Genomic DNA, 21,963 nt, shown 5'->3' with positions numbered 1-21,963 from the left:
CCGGCCGGCCCCGTTTCTCGCGAGCCGAGCACCCAACCCTCGCCTCCCCGGAAGAAAGAAAACCGGAACACCTTTGTCCTGCGAGCCATCGATCTTCCTGGACCGCAATCGATCGCAGCCGTTGTCGAATTAGCGACAAATTGCTGCTACTTGCTGCCTGTCAAGCGTTCGAGAAAATTCGAGAATTTTCTGTAGCCAAACCACGGTGTACCAATTTGCGAAATAATTAGCGCAGTCGAGGAATCGTTCGAAGAACGTGTCCAGAAAATTCCAGCCCAGGGAATTAATTTTTGAAAAAGCTAAAAGTCTTCAAACTTGATAAACCAATACCCTCCGCTTCGAACCCGCGCGATTGCCATAATTTTCCCGAGAAATCACGAAAGAAACGACTATATGAGGAATATCTGCAGAAGTCTGTCCATCATGGAAACGCGATTTAAACTCGCGACGAGGGGGAGGGTCGATTAAAATTAATGACTCTCTCGCTCTGTCTCCCCTCTGTTTAGCTCGCGAGAGAGCTGCCGGCTTCATTTTTCCGAAACAAGCCTGGTGTTAAGGAAACGTTCAAGGAAAACATCTCGTTTCGCATACTCGAGCGTCTCGCTCTTAAACCCTAAAGAAGACGGTGTACGCGCACATGTGTGTGTGCGCGCGGGTGCGCGCGCCTTTGGACTGTTTTAAAAAATGAAAGGGGTCTTTCTGTCGAGTCCCGCTTCTTTCAAGAATCGCTCGTAGCCTCGCGAAAGTGTGTCGAGATACCTGGCTGGCTGGAACCTCTTCAACTCTTCAGGTGCCTGCGATCGCGCCGCATATTCCAATTAATTTATTAAATCGATCCGCGCCAATCGGAAACCTCGCTCGTTCGAACCCTGAGCTTGCAAAGCATTCTTGAAGACGTTAAATTCTTAAATACGCGAGTTAAACAATTTTTATTCGGTGTCCTAGCGATAACAGTAATATTTCAACGATTCCGTGTTTTCTGGCAGACACGACCCACTTAAGAGATCCATTAGTCCCCGACGAGAGTGTCCGGGATGGTCCGCGAAACAATTTATTCCATCTAGATGTCAAAGAGTTAATTTCTCGTCGCGGTGACGTCGAGGCGACTTTGTGGTCGTCGACGGTCGAGAAAAATCGCGGGGAACGACGGATTCGCAACGGTACCAGAGGACAGAGGGGGTTGTATTCTCCCGGGGGGTGGGCTGGGAAATGACTGTGCCTTTGAGCCCGCCGACTGATCGAGCCACCCCCGATTAATTTCGCCGCGGGCCGCGTCCGGATTCTACGAAAGAAAAGCCGCGCGGAACAAACGAGCGGAGCCGAGCCGAGCGTGTTCTCGCGCTTTTGAAAAACCACCCTCTCCCCGCCTCCTTCGATTCTGGCTCGCCGCTGGCGCCGATGAAAATTTCATTCGACACCGGTAATATTTCCATTCTGCCGAAAATTCGATTACCGACTGCGAATGGCTACGGTTTCTAGCAGCAAATCGGTAATAAAAATACCGTTCACCCGCTTTGTATTTTTCTCCTGTCGTATAGATAAATGAGCATCCTCGGTCTAATAATAAAAATCGGCGAGTGTCCACGTGCTTTTTAACAGCACGCCGATCGGTTATAGCGGGGAAAGTGTATCCTGCAATTTCCAGGGGATAATGAACCGACTTCGCGAAACTATCGGAATCCAGATCATTGGACTTTGATGCTCCGAAACTTTCTGATTAAAAGATTCCGAGATTCCCGGGAGCCGATTCTCCTCGTTTAAAAAGTCCCGGAAATTCTTGCGTTCTGGAGGATCCGCTTCCCGGGAGCGAGAGATTCTTAAATTTTAGTCCTCCAGAGTTCGCGGGGAACTTTGACCTACCTGTACAGTGGAAAAGCTTGAAAACTCCACGGGTTCGCCGAGCGTTACAGTTTAGAACGTCGCGGGACAGCTTGTTTGGGCTAATTAGAAAATCCTGGAGATCCCAAAGGATAATACCTTCACCGAGGCATTCGTGACATTTTTCTGATTAAAATGAGACCGAACACGACGTAATTCCCGATCATTCGAGTTCCCCGTTATTCTAAAAGCTCTGCTCCGAGTTTTAAAATAATATTGTAAGTTACGCACAACGTGAAACGATTTCAGTTTTTCCAATGCAGATCATCGAGGTTCGCTGCACGGATATGGGAATTTTCGAGGCTGCGGAAAATAGCAGTTTTTCCCGGGTCAAAGGTCATAAAACATTCCCGGAAGTTCCTCCTCCTTTTAATGCCAGACAGCGTTACAACGAAGACGGTTTTTCAAAGATAATCGCGTTCGATCGGACCCACGATCCTGAGATCTTTACGAGCGTCGATCTGGCCTCGGAAGCTTAGGAGCGAGAAGTTCTTAAGCCAAAGCGTTCAAGGACTCTCCCGGAACTCGACAGATTCAGATCCCAGGTTCCTCTCAAGTTTCGATTGCATTGGTCCTCCGATCGACGGTCTCCTCTTTCACCCTTAAGAGGACATTCTCTTCGAACTGTTGCGTAAGTGATTTTTATGAATTTCACACAATCCGCTTCACGCAATCAGTGTAGAAGATTTGCATAAAAATCCGCGCCTAAGAAAAATCTAATCCCACAATAAATCCCAACAGGCAGGTATCTCTTGTCGAGGGACGAAAACGCTCCCTCTAGTTTCGAGGTTAGGGCAACGGGAATGATTTCAGCGGAAACGGGAGCATGGTGCGAGTCAAAAGTCGAGCGAAACTGGCGAGGACAGAACGCGCTGCTCCGCGCCGCGCCGGCGGGATAAACGACCGGTAGAGGATGTTTAAAGGCAGAAGAAGCTCTCAGGGTTTATGCTTGCGAGCCACACCCAGCCGTTTTCGCGTAGGTATGCCGGAGTTTAGGCGGGCCGGAGCGGGTCGGAGCCCGCGACGGCGAAATTGCCCGCGGAAATTTACGAGGCCGTCGTCGCGACGTTCGCCAATTTGACGAAGAAGGGAACGGCCCCTGCGAAGAGACATACGTGGCCCACGTGGATCGTTTCGGAACTCGTCGCACGTCCCGCGACGATCGTTTTCGACGATCGACCGCGACGATACCGCGACGACACCCCGACGAAGACCGGTGTCCTCAATTTTTTAAAAGTGTCCTCTCTAACGACCTGAAATCGATCCATCCGGTCCCCTGTCTTTCGGCGACGCTCAGGCTCGGATAATTCCGTGACGTTTATCATCCAGGCCTCGGCGACATGTACAGAGAAATCTCTGTGTTCGATGAAATCTTTTCGGTCAGAATTTGGACCGGTCGCAGACACAATCGGTTAGTTTATACGATTCTTTTCCACCGAAAACCCCTATTCGTGCCACCAGGCGGCATTCAGGCGAATATCGCCTAGATGTCTGCCAGGAATCGAGGAACACGGGAGAGCCGAGCTGGAGGAGAAGGACGCGGGGGTGGATCGCGGGCTTTGTCGGGCTGGTGACGTTCGTCGTTCGCGATTGTTGATCGAACCCGGCCGATTGAACTCGAAATGGCACGGCAGCCGTTCTCGCGCGGTATCGCTGTCTTCATTCAGATAAGGTCTCAATACCTTAATGGGTCGGCCTATCGGACCCAGCCACCTAACGTCCTGACGTCGTCCTGCCCCATTGTCTGGCTGCCGCAGCTCTCTCGCGAACCGCCACGCCAGAATCGATCTAGACGATTTCGATATCGATTCCAGAATACGAGCGAACCCTTTTGTCCGGGATTTAAGGCGGGAAATTAAGGAGGATGCGCCCGTTTCGCGAACGTATCACCTATCTCCCGTGGGAACTATCTTGTTCGCAAGATGTTCGCGAGCTTTTGGCGAAGCTGGTGGCGAATCATCAGGCAGTTTTCTGGTTAAAAATTCCTCTAAACGCTGACGAAAAGAGGCCTCCACAGAAATTATTGCATCTTTTTTAAAAATTGATATTTCCAGTCGAAAATCCTCCACTCAGCTGTACAGTTTGCAAAAACATCTTCGCGTCACCACTGACCGAATATTTCATTTGAATAAAAATAAGGAAAGCGGGTTCTGCGGAATTCTTTAGAAATTGCGAGCTCCGCAGAGGTTGCACGTCGAAAATTCGCAAGGAACACACGAACAGAAAGCATGGCTGCTGCGTGGAGCAGTGTAGGTAGAATGGTCGAGGGACGTTTCCGTCTCGTTCCTCCTATTATTCCAGCCACCAGAGACGCGAGCAGCTTCGATTGCTCGGGACGTAATACAGCGGTTCCATCTTTCTTTTTTTCTCAACGGCGAACGGTTAATGGAGCGGCGGACCGCTTTATCTCGGAATTTCAGGGGATCACCGGGGTGCCTGGGATTCGTCGAAAGACAACGGAATATCCTCGTGACGCTCGAATCATCCCCCAACACGGCCCCGATAATTCAGGGTCGCGGATGTTTGCCCGCGATCCGACGCGAACTATGCACCTCCTCTGTTTCGCATAATAATTCGCTGTATCCTCGCTCTCCTCTCTTTCCCCGAGTGCGAGGTATTCGTGCAATATACTCTTGCGTCCAGTTTTGCGGAGAAATAGCGTGTTGATGTAATCTGGATTTTTTACATCTCCTTTACGGGAGAAAATAGTGAAAGGGGGTGGCTTTTAAATAGAATTTATAAGGGTTGCGTTCCTTTCTATCAAAATCTCGCAGGAACACGTACTTTCTTAGCCGTTTATCTGCTAAAAATTTTCAGTGTTTAACTGTTCGAAAGGGGACCTTCAGAAAAATTGTATTTCCTTGAAATATCGATTTTTTCGCAATGAAAATGTCTGTACACGTTGTCCAATCCGCTACCTAAACACAGTAAAAATTTCATAAATCTCTGTTCAGTCGTTCAATTGTAAAAAATTCCTAAAGAGTATCCTCTCAGATCATGAAAGAACACTTTTGGAAGAATTCCCAAGGATAGCGTTTCTGTCTGTAAAAATATATGAAGAGATATTTTGTTAAATAAAACGTGCGAGCAGAATTATTTGAAAAAGGGAAGGCAACAGTATCAGGTTCCCGGTTCAGACTATTACGAAACAGTACTGTTCGAGTCGACTAAAAGGCAGAGAGAGCGCAAACGTTGACACGAGCGTCGAAGTACGTTGACAAATTCATGAACCTGCGCAGCGTATCAGCCTTTTCCGCTTAACCTTAACACAAAATCCTTGGTTCCCGATGGCGGATCGAAAGAACATCGAACCGAGAGAGGGAGCGGCGCAATAATTCAACTGTGGATCGGGCGCAACTGAAAAGGCAGCATCGGCGGCCCGTTTAATTTCGTGCCGTTCGATTCCGTGCCGCGGGATAGAAAATTCATAGCGTTCCTTACACGGCGTCGAGTAAAATTGAGTGAAAGCCGGCCCGGCCCGACCCGGCCCGACCCGGCCCGAGACTCCGACTCGACGCCGCTTGAAATTTTTAATTCAAGCCCCGAATGAAAATTTCATGCCGCGTTTGAAGGAATCTCTTCACCTTACGGCCTGCAGAGGCTGGATATCGTGGTCCCGTTGCGGACCGATTCTCCCCTCGAACTCGTCCCATTTAACATATAGAATGGTGTGTCGGCGATCGATAGATCCATCGGAGATCGCGCCCAAGAACTACCGACCTCGATTTCGCCGCAGAACTACGAATACATAGAAAATCATTTTTTCCTTTAAATTAACCCCTTACGATTTTCGTTCAGAATTTACTTTCGAAAAAATTATCGTATCTCCTTCGGAAACGAATATTCCGAGTTGAAAATTTTTGTGCCCACTCTTCAATCTACTGTCCAGACGTAGCAAAAATTCCGTGAATGTATACTCAGCCGTTTGGTTGTCATAAATTCCCGAAGAACACTCTTTCAAGGCTTATAAGAGTTTCAGCAACGAAGAATCGTTCGAGCGGCTCGAGCGTTGAAGTATCGGCGTCTCGTTCGACGGAAAGTCGCTAGGATCATCGAGCGAACGAGGAAACAAGAGGGATCCTCGTTTGCGGCCAGTTCCCGATTTATCCGTCGCCGGGATCGATCGATCCGAATCGCGCGTGTCTCGTTCCTCGCCGGTGCGGCACGGCGAAGTTTATTGGAACGTGTTTAATTAACTTTCCAGCGGTGACTTGGCCGTCCTCGAGCGTCCCCGTTACGATTATCCGTAAGCCTGGCGAGCAGCTGGGAATCCACCTCGTCGAGAACAACCTACACCCATAAATTCCCCGCAGTTTCGCCGTTTTAACCGGGAGGAAACTAATCGGCCCACCTACGGTCCCCCCCGGTTCTCTCTATTAACGCGAGCTTCGATCTTAGTTATAATGCTTCCTCTCCACTTGTTTCTGCCGCCCCCTGTCCCCCTCCACGGCCTCTGTCTCTTCCCCGGAAACTTGGATCCGCGATGGATCCTTCCCGGGCTCGATACAAACGGGGAGAGGAATCGTCGCGAGACCAAACGACGCTCGCAGTTATGCCATTGAATTATTAATACTTCCTCCTGCTGATCGAACGATGCGCCCTCCGCGAGCAAAGGCGATAAAACAACGGCCGGATTGAATGATTCACGAGGCGTCGAGCATTCTTAAGTCGCCTCGATCCTGACAACCTCGAAAATCGCTGCGGAATTTTACGGGCTGGTTCTGTCAGATTGTCACGATTTTCTCGTTATACGTATTCTTCGATCTACTGTCTAAGTATGCTAAACATTTCAAAACGTCGTGTAGTTGTCAAAAATTCCTCGAAACGACTCTTACACCTTCGAACACCGATGCGAGAAAGAACCTCATCAGAATTCTTGTATCTTCTCAAAAAGTGACTATTTCGGGCCAAAAATTTTTCTGTGCACTCTTCGATCCACTATCTAGCTACGGTAAAAATTTCGTAAATTTCCCCCGAACGATACGGTTTCTAAAAATTCCCAAACAGCCGCCTTGCTTCGAGTGGACGACCCAGGGCAACGAGCACGTTCCATCTTCTCAAAATCCGAGTGGTCGAAGCCGGGAACAAACGAAACGGCAGAAATTCGTCCCAGATTCGTCAAAGTTACGATCGACGAGAGAAAGGCAGAGCGACGAGTCACGAAAATGTATCGAGCACTCGTCCGAGCGTCCCGTGGACGTCTTTGTCTCGTTCCGGTTGAAAGGAAGCGGAAGAAGGACGAGAGGAAAGGGCAGTGGTTGCGGGGTTGGAGGGTGTGCGAGTCGAAGAAGGTGGAGAACGAGGAGGTGGGAGGTAGGAAGAACGAAGCAGCCTCTTAAGTGGCGCATGGAAATTCAATGAAAAGTCACGAGAGGGCCGAGATCGATATTTGTCGGCGGAAACGGGGGTGGGAAGGGGGTTGGAAGGGGCGGCGAGGGGCGAAGGGACCGCGCAACGGGGCAACCGGAGGGTCGAAGGGGCATAGGTGCCTCTATTGGCCATGTGCCAATGCTTGCCTATCTATGTGGAACACCTGTGCTTGCTCGACGTTGCTCCGATATTCCGAACGAGCAACAAAAAGCGCGCGATTCCCCCCCCCCCCAAGCGCGTTCCGGTGCCGCAGATAGAAGTAATTTCGCAAATGAACTCGATGATCGCGTTGACGCTGATCTAGATTTAGATAACCGGCCCGGGGACCGCGTGCTCGCCTCCAACTTTACCTGTTTACGTGCTACCTGCCCCTAACGAGACGCCAAATCCCATTCGCACCGGCACACTTTCGATCTTTCCACCCACACATCGCCCGGATTCCGTGAAGGAACTCGTTCCACCCTATCATAATAATTGTTATCACACTGCGGGTTTTGGTGCCGTTATGACAGGAGCGAGTTCGCGAAACTCTAGAAGACAGCAGAATCGTTGGAACACTTCAAAAATACTATTCGTTTCAATTCGAATATTTATTTAACGAAACTGGATGGGGAAAAATTCGGATTTATTATACTGATTTCCCTCTTAACGCTTCCGGATTCCAAGTTATAATGAAATTTGGTCCAGCCAGATGCGCGGTGCAGGAAAAATTAATTTTTAAACTTGAACATGAAACCGTGTCACCCATATGCGACCGTGGCGGCGCTGGACGTGTTAAGCCAGAGCGAAATCCTCTGTGGTGGAAATTACGCAGGGAATAATAATAAAATAATAGTGGCGAACAGAGCAGATGTTACGGTAATCGATGAAACAAACAAAAGCACGTATACATCCCGTCGACGTACATGGATAAACCGAACGACCACAATATCAAGAATATATCTGTAGACAAAGTGGACGAGTATGTACCATTAACGTTGCGAATCGCGGGAGTATGAAAAGTGGATAAAGTCGCAACGATAACAATTGTAATATCGGCCGCAGGAATCACGTCCGTTTAAATTTATAACCGTTTTAACCAGTGAGACACGCGCACGCTGGTACGCGTACTTGAAACGCAAACAGAAGTAAAGAAAATGAAATGAAAATATAAATTTAAATAAAATCGATAATTCGTATTGATCTCTAATGATAATACAATTGTCTATCGGTACGAACGTGATAAGACCGGACATCACGATCGAAGATAAAACGAAACAAATGACGCACGGTCTAATAGACACGTTCGCATCCGTCGACCGCGATGCACGCGCGCAATTCAGAGAAAAATACAGAAATTATACATCGCCGCGAAATAGTAATCGAGAAAATACAGAAGCAACTGCACGAGTCTGTACAACATCGTTTATTATATCAGTCACGGAAATCAGGCGGTATTGCTCGAACACACAGCTTAAACGTCTCAATCTTCGTGCAAATGTACAACCAGACAGCACAGAGAGCACCGAGAAAGCGGTCGTATTAGGAACATGAAATATAGCCTGATCATTTCTGGGATCACATTTAGGTAGAAGACGACGCTCGGGAAATGAAAGCACCAGATAACGACGATCGCGAGACCTCCGCAGCGAAGACAATCACCGGGAATAATTTCGAAATACCTGGAATAGCAAGGGGCAAGGCTCTCATCAGCAAATTGTGCCACTCTTTATGCAATTCACTATTCCCGGAAAGTTATTTTCAAAAATAGAAACACGGGAACAATTCCTTTCTCTGATCAGCAAACTCGCCAAAATTGGTCTAAAAATGCTGTAAACTGCAAATATTCATGCAACTTCCTATTTCCGTAGCTTGTTTTCGAACTATTGTTGTTAACTATAATTGGAAGATTGGCTGTGGCAAGACTGGATGAAAAAATACTGCAGTCCAAAAATAATCGACAGAAATATCGCATTGTACAGGCCGTTTCAACAGTTTCGTCGAATGACGAACAACAAATTCGAGATCAGTGTAGGGAAAAGGGTTGAGACGATCGATTTCCGGGAATGATCGCAGTGTTTCGTAAAAGAAAATGAATGGATCCGATCGATGAGCACGCGGTACTCTTCTGTTTGAATAACGGCTCGATAGACGCAGCGGCTTCATGGGATTAGGGGTGCAGGGGGTGTGTGGAGGGGTGGTTTCTGGCAACGGTGGTTCGAGATAGGGAGTTTCGATCTCGCAGCGATGCCTGAATGCCGCGGTGGCCGGCATCTAGATATATAGATAAACGGACAGAGACCGCCGGGGGGTGGAAAAGGGGGTTGAAGGAGCTGAAACGCCGGGGAACCGTGAGTTTAGGGAATTGAATGGACTTGCCGGCCTCCGGATGACCGTAACCGATGATGGAAAGCTGCAGAAGAGCGAATCGGAAAGAAACGGAACGTTTAATCGCTTCAAAACCGGCAGCCTCTGGTGAAGAACTATGTCCAATCTTTAAACAACAGATCTGCGTAGACATATTTCTATGTCCGGTAGATTTCGTGCACGTAGAAGACGCAGATGTACCTTCTCCCAGTACACCGAAGAAATCGCAAATTTCAGGTTCCACGTCCCCGAGGACTGCTAACTCCAGGCTCCATGGACTAGTCCTGTAATTCCCGGTTTGGTGAACTTCGAAACCGTCAATTCCCGGGCTGACGGTTCCGCTATCCGCGACCTCCACGGTTTTTCCTTGAACCGGAGAACCCCTAATTTTAGAACCTGGCCGGTGGGGATCCGTGACTCCTTAATTTGCGAACCTCACGTGCCCCGGTTTCGGCATTTCGTCTCGGTCTCGAAAATCGGCCGTTCATATTTCAAGTCGTCCCAGATTAGACACGCGCATGCAGCCGGAGCAGGCGAATGTTCAGTTTCCGGTGACTGGGGGGAAGAAGAGGCGGGGGTCGAGGGGAAAGTTCAGGGCCGTCGCGTTTCGGGGGGGACTCTCGCCCTCCGCGGGGAGCTCGTTCCCCGAGCTTTTTATTTCAATTTCGGCACGCGGTTTCGTCCCTCTCGGGGGTGTCGTGAAAACCCGCCGGTAAACTTGCATTTTTCCCGGGGACGGCACGTCGCGCGGCTACATACGTCATAAAACTTTGCTAATATACGGGGAGGAGCGCGGTGCCATCTTTGTGCTGCCAGCTCGGAATCACCCTCGGCTTCCGGACTTTGCCGCTCATCTTTCAACCCGCTATTCCCACCCCCTCTTCAACCCCTAGAAATTCCCTAGCGGAGCCTCGATACCGAGCACCAAACCTCTCGAGCATCGATTGATTGAACGCCGTTGATTCTTTTCGCTGATTTTGAGAACCGAGCTGCGCGTTTGCTCCTGATTTCTCCCGAGATTTGCATCCCTCCGTCGGCCACCCACCCCCAGAAGTTTGCGCTCCCGGAAGCTGTTTCTAATTGACCCCTTTGTTGCGGGACGTGCGCGAAATGCGAGAGATTAATCGCGGGGGTGGGAAATCAATCCTGTCCGCTGTGACGTCGCTTCCTCCGTTCCCCCATTTTTAGTTCGGCTGTGAAATCGTCTGTGTGCTTCCTCATTGGTTGGTAGATCACCCCTCGCCCGGCCGCCAAAAATTGTTTCCAAATATGTTAACGAGACTCGGCGTTTCCGGTTCGATGGGGATTGAATTTCCAGCGAGAATGAGTTGCGCGGTTCTTCGGATGCATAATTGAAAAAGCGACTGGAAAACCAGGAACGGAACGACGTAATTTTCGGGAAGCCGAGCTCGGTTTCCGGCGCCCCCTCTCCTCGAACGAAAGTTGCAGTAAGATATTTAACTCGATGACGCTCGTCCGGAAGTTTGAAACGGTGTTAAGAACTCAAACGACGCCGTTAAGGAGGCTTTTAAGGGCGCTGCTTCCCTTCGAACCCGTGCCACCACTTTCTTTTAACCCGCGAGATGGTTCTTCTAGAAAACCCCTCCCTTCCGCCCGCATCCCCCGGGGCATCCCGGGAGCCAGATTTAGGTGAACAAACGCGACTTCGAGAAATTAACGAACTGCTGCACGGAGTATCCCGATCGCGAACTTTCGCGGGTCGGTAAGCTCGCGGCGAAAAATTACCGAGTTTTCCCAGGCGAATTCTGACGCCCCCTTTGATTTACCACGACCTCCTCGAATTTATTTTTTGGGTTTCAGGGGAAATTGATCGATTCCACGCGCGATAGTCCTAGAGAAAATTCGCGAATTACTCTAGAGCACTTTGTAGGTAATTTTCAACGAAATGTAATTACAGTCGACTCTTACTGGAATTTGTACCGGCCGCGTTGCAAATTAATGGTAACGATATCAATTAATTTTAACCAGCAACAGATCCATCCGGGTAAACAACACAGACGACTGCGTTACGAGCTAAACGACTGCCCATTCACCGATTCGTACTACTGCCAGTATTATTCGAGAACGTATTTCCCATTCGAGGAGGAAGGCCCGCTGATAAAATCAGACTTTCTGTGATTCATTGAAACACCATCGACTGCTCTATTATACGTATTTCAATTTTACGGAAAATGGCCGACTACAAATTAAATCCATATCGCCTAAAATGACCGTTACCGCAATTCCTGCGCTACTGTGTCCGTAAATGTTGATACTCGTTGATAAAACTTTTATAAAACGTAGTTTCAAAGTTCAAAACTGGCCTCTTTATGTTGGCGAACTCATTTGGAAAGAAAATAATTTGCCACGATGGAACACCTCGAAAATGAGAACTTCGTCGCGCTAATTACCGCCGTAACCGGACTGCGGACTTTATGCACTTATCGCGGTTATGATAGTCTCGAACTTAGTAGGAGAAATGATTGAATTAAACACAATTTGACTAGATTTTTCTCCTCTTTTTACCATAACGCAATACTTTGTGAGGGAATGAAATTTCTGTTTCTCAATTTTTTTAGAGAAATCCACAGTAATAATTACCGAGCTCGTGCACGCGTCCCTAAATATTCGGTTTACTAGGATTTTCGAGGATCTCGAGACCGCGATCGAGAGGGGCGAAGAAGCGCCGAAAATCGCGCGGCGTTATCTCCCCGGAGGAAATCTCATCGAGCTAGTCCGTGTAAAAACTTGGAAACTGGCCATCAGAGACAGGGTAAAAAGTTTCCGACTGCTCCGGGTCGTCTCGTGATTGGTGCGTCTGCCAGTTTTTGCTCTAGGCGCCTGGTCCACCCCCGTCCGAACAATTTCGCCGGAGGGGGGTTGGATCGGACCAAGAAAATTCGCGGCACGTACCGGAGTCGCTTAGGAAAAACATCAAAAATCGCCGGCAGCGATATCCGGTTGCAACCGGTTTCCTTTCCGGCCGGCTTCCTCTCCGTTCCTCTCAGCCTCTGTTCGTTTTTTAATCGCGGCCGGTTGGACGGCAGCCAGCTACGACTCTTCTTAATTAAGATCTCAAATAAAAGCCACTCGCAGTCAAACCGGCACCGGAAGTCGCCTTCTTGATCCTCTCACTCGCCACCTTGTCCGGCTTCCGGTGTGATTTCTCCACTGTACACGGATTTAGCAGACTCTGTGCAAAACTTATGTCACGAGTCTCGATGTTATAAAGGGGTTGAGTATGAACGCGTCATTATCTGCAAGGGAGTTCGACCAATCGATACGTAGGGGGAGAGTTCGGTTCAATCTGAAGAATGTCTCTCGGAGAATTCTTTTGTACGGCGGACCGGAGGAGCGAACCGCGAAGGAAAGAGGCGCGAGTACAAAGGACACTTTCTAACCCAATTAAATATCCGTCCCGGTCATAATTAGGCGTCGTATGGCCGACGGTCGGTTCACGAGCCAGCGAAAAGTAGGTCCGCCGGCATTGAACCGCAAACGAACTGGTCGAACTCGGCCTCGTTCGATCGCTCGGTCGAATTCGACGTGTCGCGGCCATTTGCGGGCTTCTGCAAATGAGTTCCTAATCAAGCAATTACGCGATGGAGCTGCAAGTTATGGAGCTTTTACGGAGAAAGCGCGCCCCACAATTCCCCCGTCCAGAGAGGGTTTGTGACCACCGTGAGATGTCTGTCCCGAGACAGGGTGAGTTTTGGATGTCCCGGGGACGAAAGCAAATAGTAAAATATTTTCCGGTATCGGTAAATGTTTCACGTAGCGAGGCTGGTTAATTAATTTTTCATTTCGGTGACCTCGAAACAGCGGGAGCGGGTAATAAAATATTTGTCGACGCGACGCGTCGAATTACCAATTTGAAAAGAGTTCTTTTATCGGCGGCGCGCGATGAATTTGAAACACGAAGCTTCCCCGAATGAATTGGACGCAGCCTTTCACACATCTTTTATTCCGCGCAGATTTATAGATTCGTTGATCGATCCGTGAAATTTCCACGGGAACCCGCTCGTTGATTATTTTCTGTACGCTAATGGATTAAATATGTTATTATACGTTTCATATTTTCATGCGAACGGGAGCTTCAGAACAGTGACCAGACTAATTATTTTATGGTACGCAGGGTTGATGTACTTTTGCGTAGCCAGTCCGTGCTTATTGCGCAAGCATCGAAGTAACGTAAATAACTGTTTCATCCTCGTTCCTGTATGTTCCGCTGATGATATTATTTCTTTCACGTGAGCTGCATTGTTTGTACTGGCAATCGATCGTCCGTGGATGTGTTTAATATGTAAATTTACATCTTTCAGGGCAAACTGGGCTTCCGAGAAATTTTATTCTTCGCTCCAATGGAGCCTTTCAGTGTTAAATTATGTTTTTGCAGAATTCTGCGGCACATTGGAAACGTGAATGGCTCGGGAATGATCGTAGAATCCCGGGATTTATTTCGAATATTTTTTGGCAATTGATAAAATATAAATCAGCGCGTCGGCGGCGGGATTAGCGTTTGCGAAAGGAAAAATCGGGGGACCAGTCAGTCTTCTCGATTTGCAGCGGCTAACTGGGCTCGGTTAGCGGCGATGGTCGAGCCGGAAATTGCAGGAGCAAATTTTTGGTCGGCTCCGAAGAGTCGATTTCCGTGGCGCGGCGGCCGGGGACCATTTCTTTCGGCCTCGTAATTGGATGACCGATCGCAAAGGGACCGAAACGAGTTCCAATTGAATTCACCGTATATACCGGCTTGATCGATCCGTTTCGCCCGAAATGCCCAGGCCCCTAGGATATCGCGTTATTGTTCGGTCCACGGTTCTCGAACTGGTTCCGAACGCACCCGGCACGCATTTCGCGGGGTTCTCGAGCGTCGAGTGTCCGAAATGGTCGAAAGAGCTTCTCAGCCCTATTCAACCCGATCCCGGAGCAGCTTTCAAATTTAAAACCTCTGGCGAAATGAAACGTTGCTACAGTAAAAGAATTTACAACATTCTGAATTTAATGAGAAATTTTAGAAATAAGAATTCAATCTTCTCCTGAACACCAGATGGAAGAGAGGCAAAATTTGGCAAATTCGAACGACTCTAGGGACTTTGAACATTTTTTTCCCGAATTCCTTCCAAGGTGGTTTTTTAAAGGGGAGTCTCCTCTTTACAATGACACCAGAAAAATTGATCTGCGAGTCTTCGTCTCGGAGTTGTGGCATTTTAAGTGAAAAGTGCACAAAAGCGCAACAAATTTCGTCAGATTTTTGCTTTTTCCGCACGTCCCCAAAAAATTCACGATACAAAATACGACCGGTTAAACATGCGTATTTTTTATTTCCGGCAGGTTGCAAATCGATTCGAAGCTCTCGGTCAGTAGTGCAGTATTTTTGTTATTATTATCTCCGGCAGGATGTTGTTTCAACAGTGTCGAATAAATGTTGAGGGAACGCTCGTGGTAAAAAGGCGAACTGCGGTTGGTAGACAGTGCGGAGCGCGGCAATTCAAATCGGAGGTCCCTCCATCAAATTGCAAATCGGCCGGCGCTTAATCGCAAATTGGAAATCGCCGCGGGAGCTCGTATGACCGACGCAAAATGCTCAACGGATCGGTGTATGCAACGGGCACGGTGCACTCGATGCTATTCGAAGGACGAAGGATGCTAAAAGACTTTGCGCGCGGGCACGACCTGCACGTCGATAATTAACGAACCGACCCCGCTGAATAGTTGGGTAATTTCCACTGTCGAGCGCTCAGAGCAAAATATTTTTTCAACGTTTCAAAGGAACTTTTTACTCTTGCCATTTATCAAATCGTAATCCTTTAGCCGATTTTATTGGAGAAACTTCTACGATGTGTTCGTGCATGGCTTTCAACGAATCGTTACGCATTTATAGGATCTCTGAATATATAAAATATAACAGAATCTCTCCAAAATCTTTTCACGCTTGCCATTCGCGAGATCGTAATTCTTTCGTCAATCTTACTTTAATATTAACATCGTGAAAACGGTTGAGAATCGACGTAGGCGACGTCGAATATTTTCGGTCGTGCAAATCGGAAATAAATCGGTGCTCGCGCGGGGATTAATAGGTCGCGAAATAATACCAGGTATTCAATTAATGGAACGGTCGCGTTACGGTGCCGCGGCGATAAGATCGGTACAGTTCGAGGGTCGAGGATTTAATCGCTACCGATATTTCCCGTGATTTACCGTGGATCCCCGGCGATCAACGCCGCCGCGCCGATCGCGGATTAAAAACCGCGTTGCGGCCACCGTCGTATAATTTATTCAAGACGGAAATAACTTTCGGCGCGTGCGCGCGCATGTAATGGCAATTCGCGTGGGCGTGGACGGTTTTTCATAAATCGTTTTCGGACGGGTACAGGCTTCCCCCTCGGCGAATTTCGACGTAATTGCGTGTTATTTCGGCCGGTCGATCGGCTTTTGTTCAGAATCCGGACCCGGCCGTGCCGATCGCGGCCGGTTTCATGCGGCAGAACGGATTAGACGGATTTTCGATGCCGGAAATTCACCTCCCGTGCGCTTCGACTCGCTTAATATTCGCCACAGAAATTTTTACCAGCACCGGGGGTAGAGCCGGTCCAACCATCCCCCCGTTCACCCCGTCACGGAGTCCATGTATATGTATAAAGACACATAACCGGCCCGCGTTTATCAATTTTCCACGGTAGTACACCGCGCGAGACCGTACATATTTTTTGATCGACCGGCCGCGGCTAGAACACCGCGCCGATTTCGACCTGTTTATTTACGATTTCCGACCGCCCGCGCTTTTATTTGCTAAATAATTTACCGGCACGGTCGCGCCCGCCGCGGAAAAATCAATTTCCTAGTTTTTCGGGTTCGTTTGCACCTGTTCCGTCGAATCGGAGGTGCTTTCGGCAAAATTTGTGTGGTTGCACAAAAGATCCCAAGGCAAATTTTATTAGTCGAACGTAATATCGCTGCGTGAGCGAGGTTCTCGCATCCAAAAATATTAGTCCGCGGTACATTAGCTTTCGCATGAAAGGCAGCCATAAAGGCGGGTCCCATAAGCACCCGGCAAGATCGAGGCAAGTTCGCCGGCGGCGCTCGAGCACTCGGGTTTCATAAATCACGCAGAAGGGGACGCGAGAGCGAAACGGTAATCAGGGTTCGAAGTAAAACGGAATCCCGTGTTCCTCCCCGGTTCGCGATTTTTCCACGGCCGGTCGGATCGACGAGTCGCGAAATCTGATAGGGAGAGGGGGTTTCTGGCTGTTGCAGGGATAGACCGTTGCTGAATTCGGGGGAAATTAAGCATGGCGTACAGGTTAATTAATCGCGATAATCCTGGGGGTAGGGACCGCGTCCGTCTCGTTCGCCCCTCGCCAGAGAGAAATGAAAAGTTCTGGAAAGTTTGATATCGCGCCGCCGGATATTCTGCACGCACTTCCTGCGCGTGGCACGCACACGATCGCATAAACACGCAGCCCTTTCGTCGCAGCCGGAATCGGCGCTGTACACGCGAGCCTCGTCCCTCAATTTTTTTCCCCGTCGAAGACCGTGATCTTGAACACGGGAAATTTCTGGAAAACGTCCAAAACTTACCGATTTAAAAGTTATTCGAACGAGCTATATTTGCAGCACCTCGGCGAGCAGAGAAGGATAGTAAAATACTTCGTTTAGGCTGCGAACGGGGCTGTCTAGATTTCTTTTTTTAACTCGACTGCTGCCAGAGGGTGTCTGCGAAGAGTCTGACCCAGGCTAACCTAATAACGCGTTATACATCCAGCCTGGTGAGGGGGTGGCGGAGGGGAAAGTGTCTAAATAAGGGCGCGGGGAGCCCGGCAATAAAGTTACGGGGCTGTAGGACCAGTTGCCCGGAAAATAAGATCAGAATTGATGCGGATTCAGGGACTCGAGCCCCGGGTAGTAGCTATTTGCAATTTGCTCACCTTGACGCGCAGAAGGTGCTGGAGACTTTGAGCCTGGCTGCTATTTAGGGGCGGATTGTCAGTCCCGAGACGCGCCACTGCAATCACGTTTTCTTGGGTCGCGTTGTACAAGAAAAGAGTGCACACCGTCTGCAAAAGAAAGAAGAAAGGGAACCGGGAACACCGGGAGCATGTCACAGCGTCATCCACCACCGTGCCCTCGCGTTATTAACCCTTCAGGAACGACGCACTGTGGGACATATGGGCAATCTAGGTGGAAAGAATACGTATACCTTCTGTTTAGTCTTGTTTCTAAACGTTTACCCACGATCATTTATTTAGCAACTGTACAGGGCACCTATGATGTTACGAAAATATCATCGATAGACTATAGACATCGTTTCTGAAGGGTTAAAGAATCAGTGGAAGAAAAATTGAAAGTCGCCATTGTACCATTTTCATTCGATTAAAGTTTGAGCAATATATCTGACCATGTATCTGTTCGTATTGAGATTGAAACGATTGTTTCTGCAGGTGGCAAGGTTGTTCTTACCTGATTATTAGATTCCTCTCTCATAAAGCTATCGAGGGACGAGATCGCGTCCAGGACGGTGACATTGTTATGCCGTCGCAATAAGCTCTCGTCCTTTTCGCTGTATCCCAGGAACATGAAAACCCCGTGCGGTATAGAGTAAGCATCTGCGGGGACAAGTCGACAGAGATTAGATGGCGAAGCCTCGATCAACGACGGGTCCTTCGTAAACGAAATTATAAATCCTCGGGTGCGCCGGTCCGATCGTAAACCGGGATCACCTTTGATCTATCGTATCAAATTTTCATCGACTCCCCGGCCAACGGAGAAAGACAGGCAATTTTCTCGACCGAAGTTGCCAAACTTTCTCCGTTTATCGACCGATAATTTACTCGAAACGGCGACTTCCCGACTACGATTCATCAAACCTTCTAGGGCTAGCCAATTATGCCTTAACATTTTTTATCTTCTCAGAGTGGAGAACGGTTTTGCATAAAATACATGTTGGACACTTTTACGGCGAAACCAGCCTCGATCGAGACATGTAAAGGAATAGATTTTTCCCTTTTAATGGGGTTTTCGAATGAGTGGCGAGTTTGCGGGTGTCGCGAGAGAGAGAGAGTATCCCAGCGTAAAATTGGAAAAATCTCTCGTCTGGCTGACTATCGGCGGGATCTTGGTCCATTGAAAAGGCGACGCGTCAAGAGGGTTATATTCACCGGGTGAAGGCCGCATGCATATGAAATCGCCGCTGTAGCAAAGGCAGCGTCCGCGATGCGCCTTATACCCCGGCGCCTCGTGATTGTAGAAGGCAAAGGGCGTCTTGCAGGGCAACGAGTTCACGCAGATCGTGTTGCAGCTGAGAATCCCGCCCTCGCCGCATTCGCACAGCTCCGAGCATTCCGGCTCATCCTCGCGATAGAGCTGTGGACAGCGAACGACAGTTCTGTTAAACAGTTATCTCAAGACTTGAGGTATTTTGTTGTAATATTTCTTTTTCTTTTTCACGAAACGAGAACCGTTTAAACATTCACGATGCTTTCGAGAACGAGAGAGAAGTGTTCGAATTTTTGGACCCACTGTGGAAGATTTGCGCGGCGCAGAAAAATCCGCAGTACAGTCGTAAACTATGGCAGTCGCCGCTGATGAAGTGAACTCGCGAGTCAATGGCGAAGGAAACAATTTTTGCATTGTCGCCGGCGCGGCGCGGTGCGGCGCTTAAACAAACGGCGAAAGGACCGTCGCGGATAAATAGATCGAAACGATGCTGAATCGCGTTTTGCGAGACCGGGTCACGACCATTGAATAGCTCTGTACAACTTCCATTGTCCGGCGGGATCCCGATTATTTGGAATACAATTTTTCCAACCCCCGCGGCGCGTCGGCCGCCGTTGCATTCATTGTCTTCCCGCTGGCGGCTGCCACTGAATTATTGATACCGTCCAGCAAGCGTGGGCACGGAACGGAAACTTTCATTCCAAATATCATAATTAACATTCGACGGTAATTAATATTCGAGCGTGTGCCCGGCCTCGTTCATCTTTGAATCCCGTGTACCTACACCGCGAACGTATCGCGATCTATTATCGATCATTCAACGCGAGACATTGCTCGATTGTTCGAAACGTCGGATTTTTCACCGAAAGTGAAACCTTGAAAATCAACTAAGTAAAATGGTGTGTAATGAACGATCGTATTTCTTGTTCAAAAAGTGTTCGCATCGTTTGCATTTTAAAACGGACATTTCGTGCGCAACAACCTAATCGAATTAACGTTTCTACGCGAAATGATCTCGATGAACGATTAACCTCGATGACGCGGGCGATTGCTTCGGATAATGCGGTTTTTCTGAAAATGTTTTCCGCGAAAATGTGAGGATCGATCCTGCCGAGCGAAAACCTTTGATGCCGATGTTTCGGGCGAATATATTCAGGTCTGTGTGCATAAAGGATGAGCTTTTTAGCGAATTTTAGTGGCCGATGATGGGGGAAAAATTATGCGAGAGAAGTGTAGTTTGTTTATACGTAATACGTGCAAACGTTTACTTCTATTTTCGTAGACTGTGGGCGTTTTTGCACGTTTTCTTGTTCCTGGATCGAATAGGTTATAAATAATCGTTAGGTTAATATGTTCACGTACGGTGTATGCTACAAAAACCATACAAATAATAATAATATCTTCAGTTTTTGTACGTAAATGTTTTTCTCTGTAATATTTCGCAACTCTGTCAGCAATTACGAATGTGTACAGATGAATAGTTTAGTCATAACTAATGTCCTACTGCAGGAACAAATTGTAGTGACGCGTTTAACATCCTAACGATTCATCATAATCGAGCTGCATGACAAATGGCAACGAACCGTCGCAAGTAATGACAAATATACATGCACAATTATATAATATCTGCATAATTGATCGAGATATATTTGCTGTCTATTTTTCTCGACAGATAAATATAATTGGCGTGTACTATTTTCTAACAGCATTCAACGATGCTTTTTAAAAGCTCTATAAACGCAGAGGAAAACAACTCCGCCGCGAGTAATCTTTCAAGAATTTTTGTCCGATTTGTTATACTTCCAGCGAAACAAGTGCGCGTCCGAAAGTTTCGACTATCCGAAGGCTCGAGGGCGTTCTCGAAACTTTTGACCGACGGTACCACGATGAAAATTAGCGTTAGAGAAACTCTAATAAATTGGGAACAAACAGGCAAATGAGTGGAGAACTTCGGCGGAGATGTAAATCACTCATCGAGGCTCGGGTGCATCGCGATAAATCTTCGCTAATGAAAACTAAAACGTTACGAATAAATCTCTCATCAAGCGATCGCGCTCGGTTCATAGTCTTCGCTCGCGATCTCCGAATATCTCCGTCTCGTTTCCGCCGAGTAAATATCAGAACGTTAATAAAATAACTCCCGAAAGCGAGAAATCGCATAAAAAACATTCCCGATATAGTAATTTAATCTATACCGCGAGATAAACGTATTTTCCGCGTATCGCCCGCGTTTTTCCCGTAAAATCGTTGGAATAATTATGAACGGCATTCCACGATTATTAATTCGCGAATATCGTTACGAGAACATTTTTGTTTCCTGTACATTAAATTGTTCAGATTTCGATCGATTCGTCCTGAATTTCGAGGTTCGGGCCCTTCCTCGCGTTCCGTGGACTGTTATAATGAACGAAGAAGTGTGTATAATTGTAAAGTAAAAAATCCGACATCAACGATTGCGAAGCTGGAACTGTTCGAAACACTGCGGACCGTCCGAAATCGGTTTCCGAGGACGACTATAGTCGAATAGTTTGAAGATCGTGGTACTCACCCTCTTGCCTTTGCCCTCCCTTATGAATTGCTGGCTCTGCCTCACTCCTTGAACCACGCAGAAGCCTATAAAGAGACGAACATTTCAGAGAGAGTGAGACGCGCGCTGCACGTTCCTCGGCGAACTGGTTTCCCTGCCCCTCCTTTCCTCCCTTCGTCCCTTCGTCCTTTCGTCCTGTGCACCCCCTAACCCCGAGCCCTCGATCCTTCCTCATTTTGAATCCGTTCTTTCAGCCGCTTCTATCGCTTTGTAACGTTCGGAAACGAAAATTCCTCGTGTTCCGGACGGGGGCGATCAAAGGCGCCGCATTTCCCGTTCCAAGAACACCGTGTGTCACCGCCGCACGCACCCCTGTTTTTCTTTGCGACCCCCGCCCCCCCCCCGTATCAACCCCGCCGTCGTTCTCGCGACCCTAGACCAGCACCACTTTCGAAATACCTTCTCGCGTCCGTAACCGCTCGGCACTCGTTATCGATTCCACGAATGGCCTGGAAATGCTCGCCGACCGACGAATTACGACGCGGGGCGTGTCAAACGACCGCCACACACCAAGTATTTCGATTTTCAAACGCGATCTGGAACACCCGGGGAATTGATCTTGGCTA

At 48.3% G+C, this 21,963-nt stretch overlaps 1 protein-coding gene across 4 annotated transcripts in view; it reads right to left on the bottom strand.

Annotated features, from left to right (window-relative positions):
- Window positions 1-21,963, bottom strand: part of LOC143362444 (glycine receptor subunit alpha-2-like) — a 307,384-nt gene that overhangs the window by 39,105 nt on the left and 246,316 nt on the right. For 3 of the 4 annotated variants that reach the window (XM_076802622.1, XM_076802621.1, XM_076802623.1), the window contains 4 exons: window positions 21,359-21,423; window positions 18,753-18,957; window positions 18,055-18,200; window positions 17,523-17,651 (listed from right to left, as the gene is read on the bottom strand). In XM_076802622.1, the coding sequence (XP_076658737.1) occupies window positions 17,523-17,651; window positions 18,055-18,200; window positions 18,753-18,957; window positions 21,359-21,423 (545 nt within the window). Of the gene's footprint in view, window positions 1-17,522; window positions 17,655-18,054; window positions 18,201-18,752; window positions 18,958-21,358; window positions 21,424-21,963 lie in introns of those variants that run through there. The other variant, XM_076802628.1, reaches the window with a different exon arrangement.

The sequence above is a fragment of the Halictus rubicundus genome, chromosome 17 (genome assembly GCF_050948215.1).
Source record: "Halictus rubicundus isolate RS-2024b chromosome 17, iyHalRubi1_principal, whole genome shotgun sequence".
NCBI lineage: Eukaryota > Metazoa > Arthropoda > Insecta > Hymenoptera > Halictidae > Halictus > Halictus rubicundus.
This window is presented reverse-complemented; position numbering and strand designations above follow the sequence as displayed.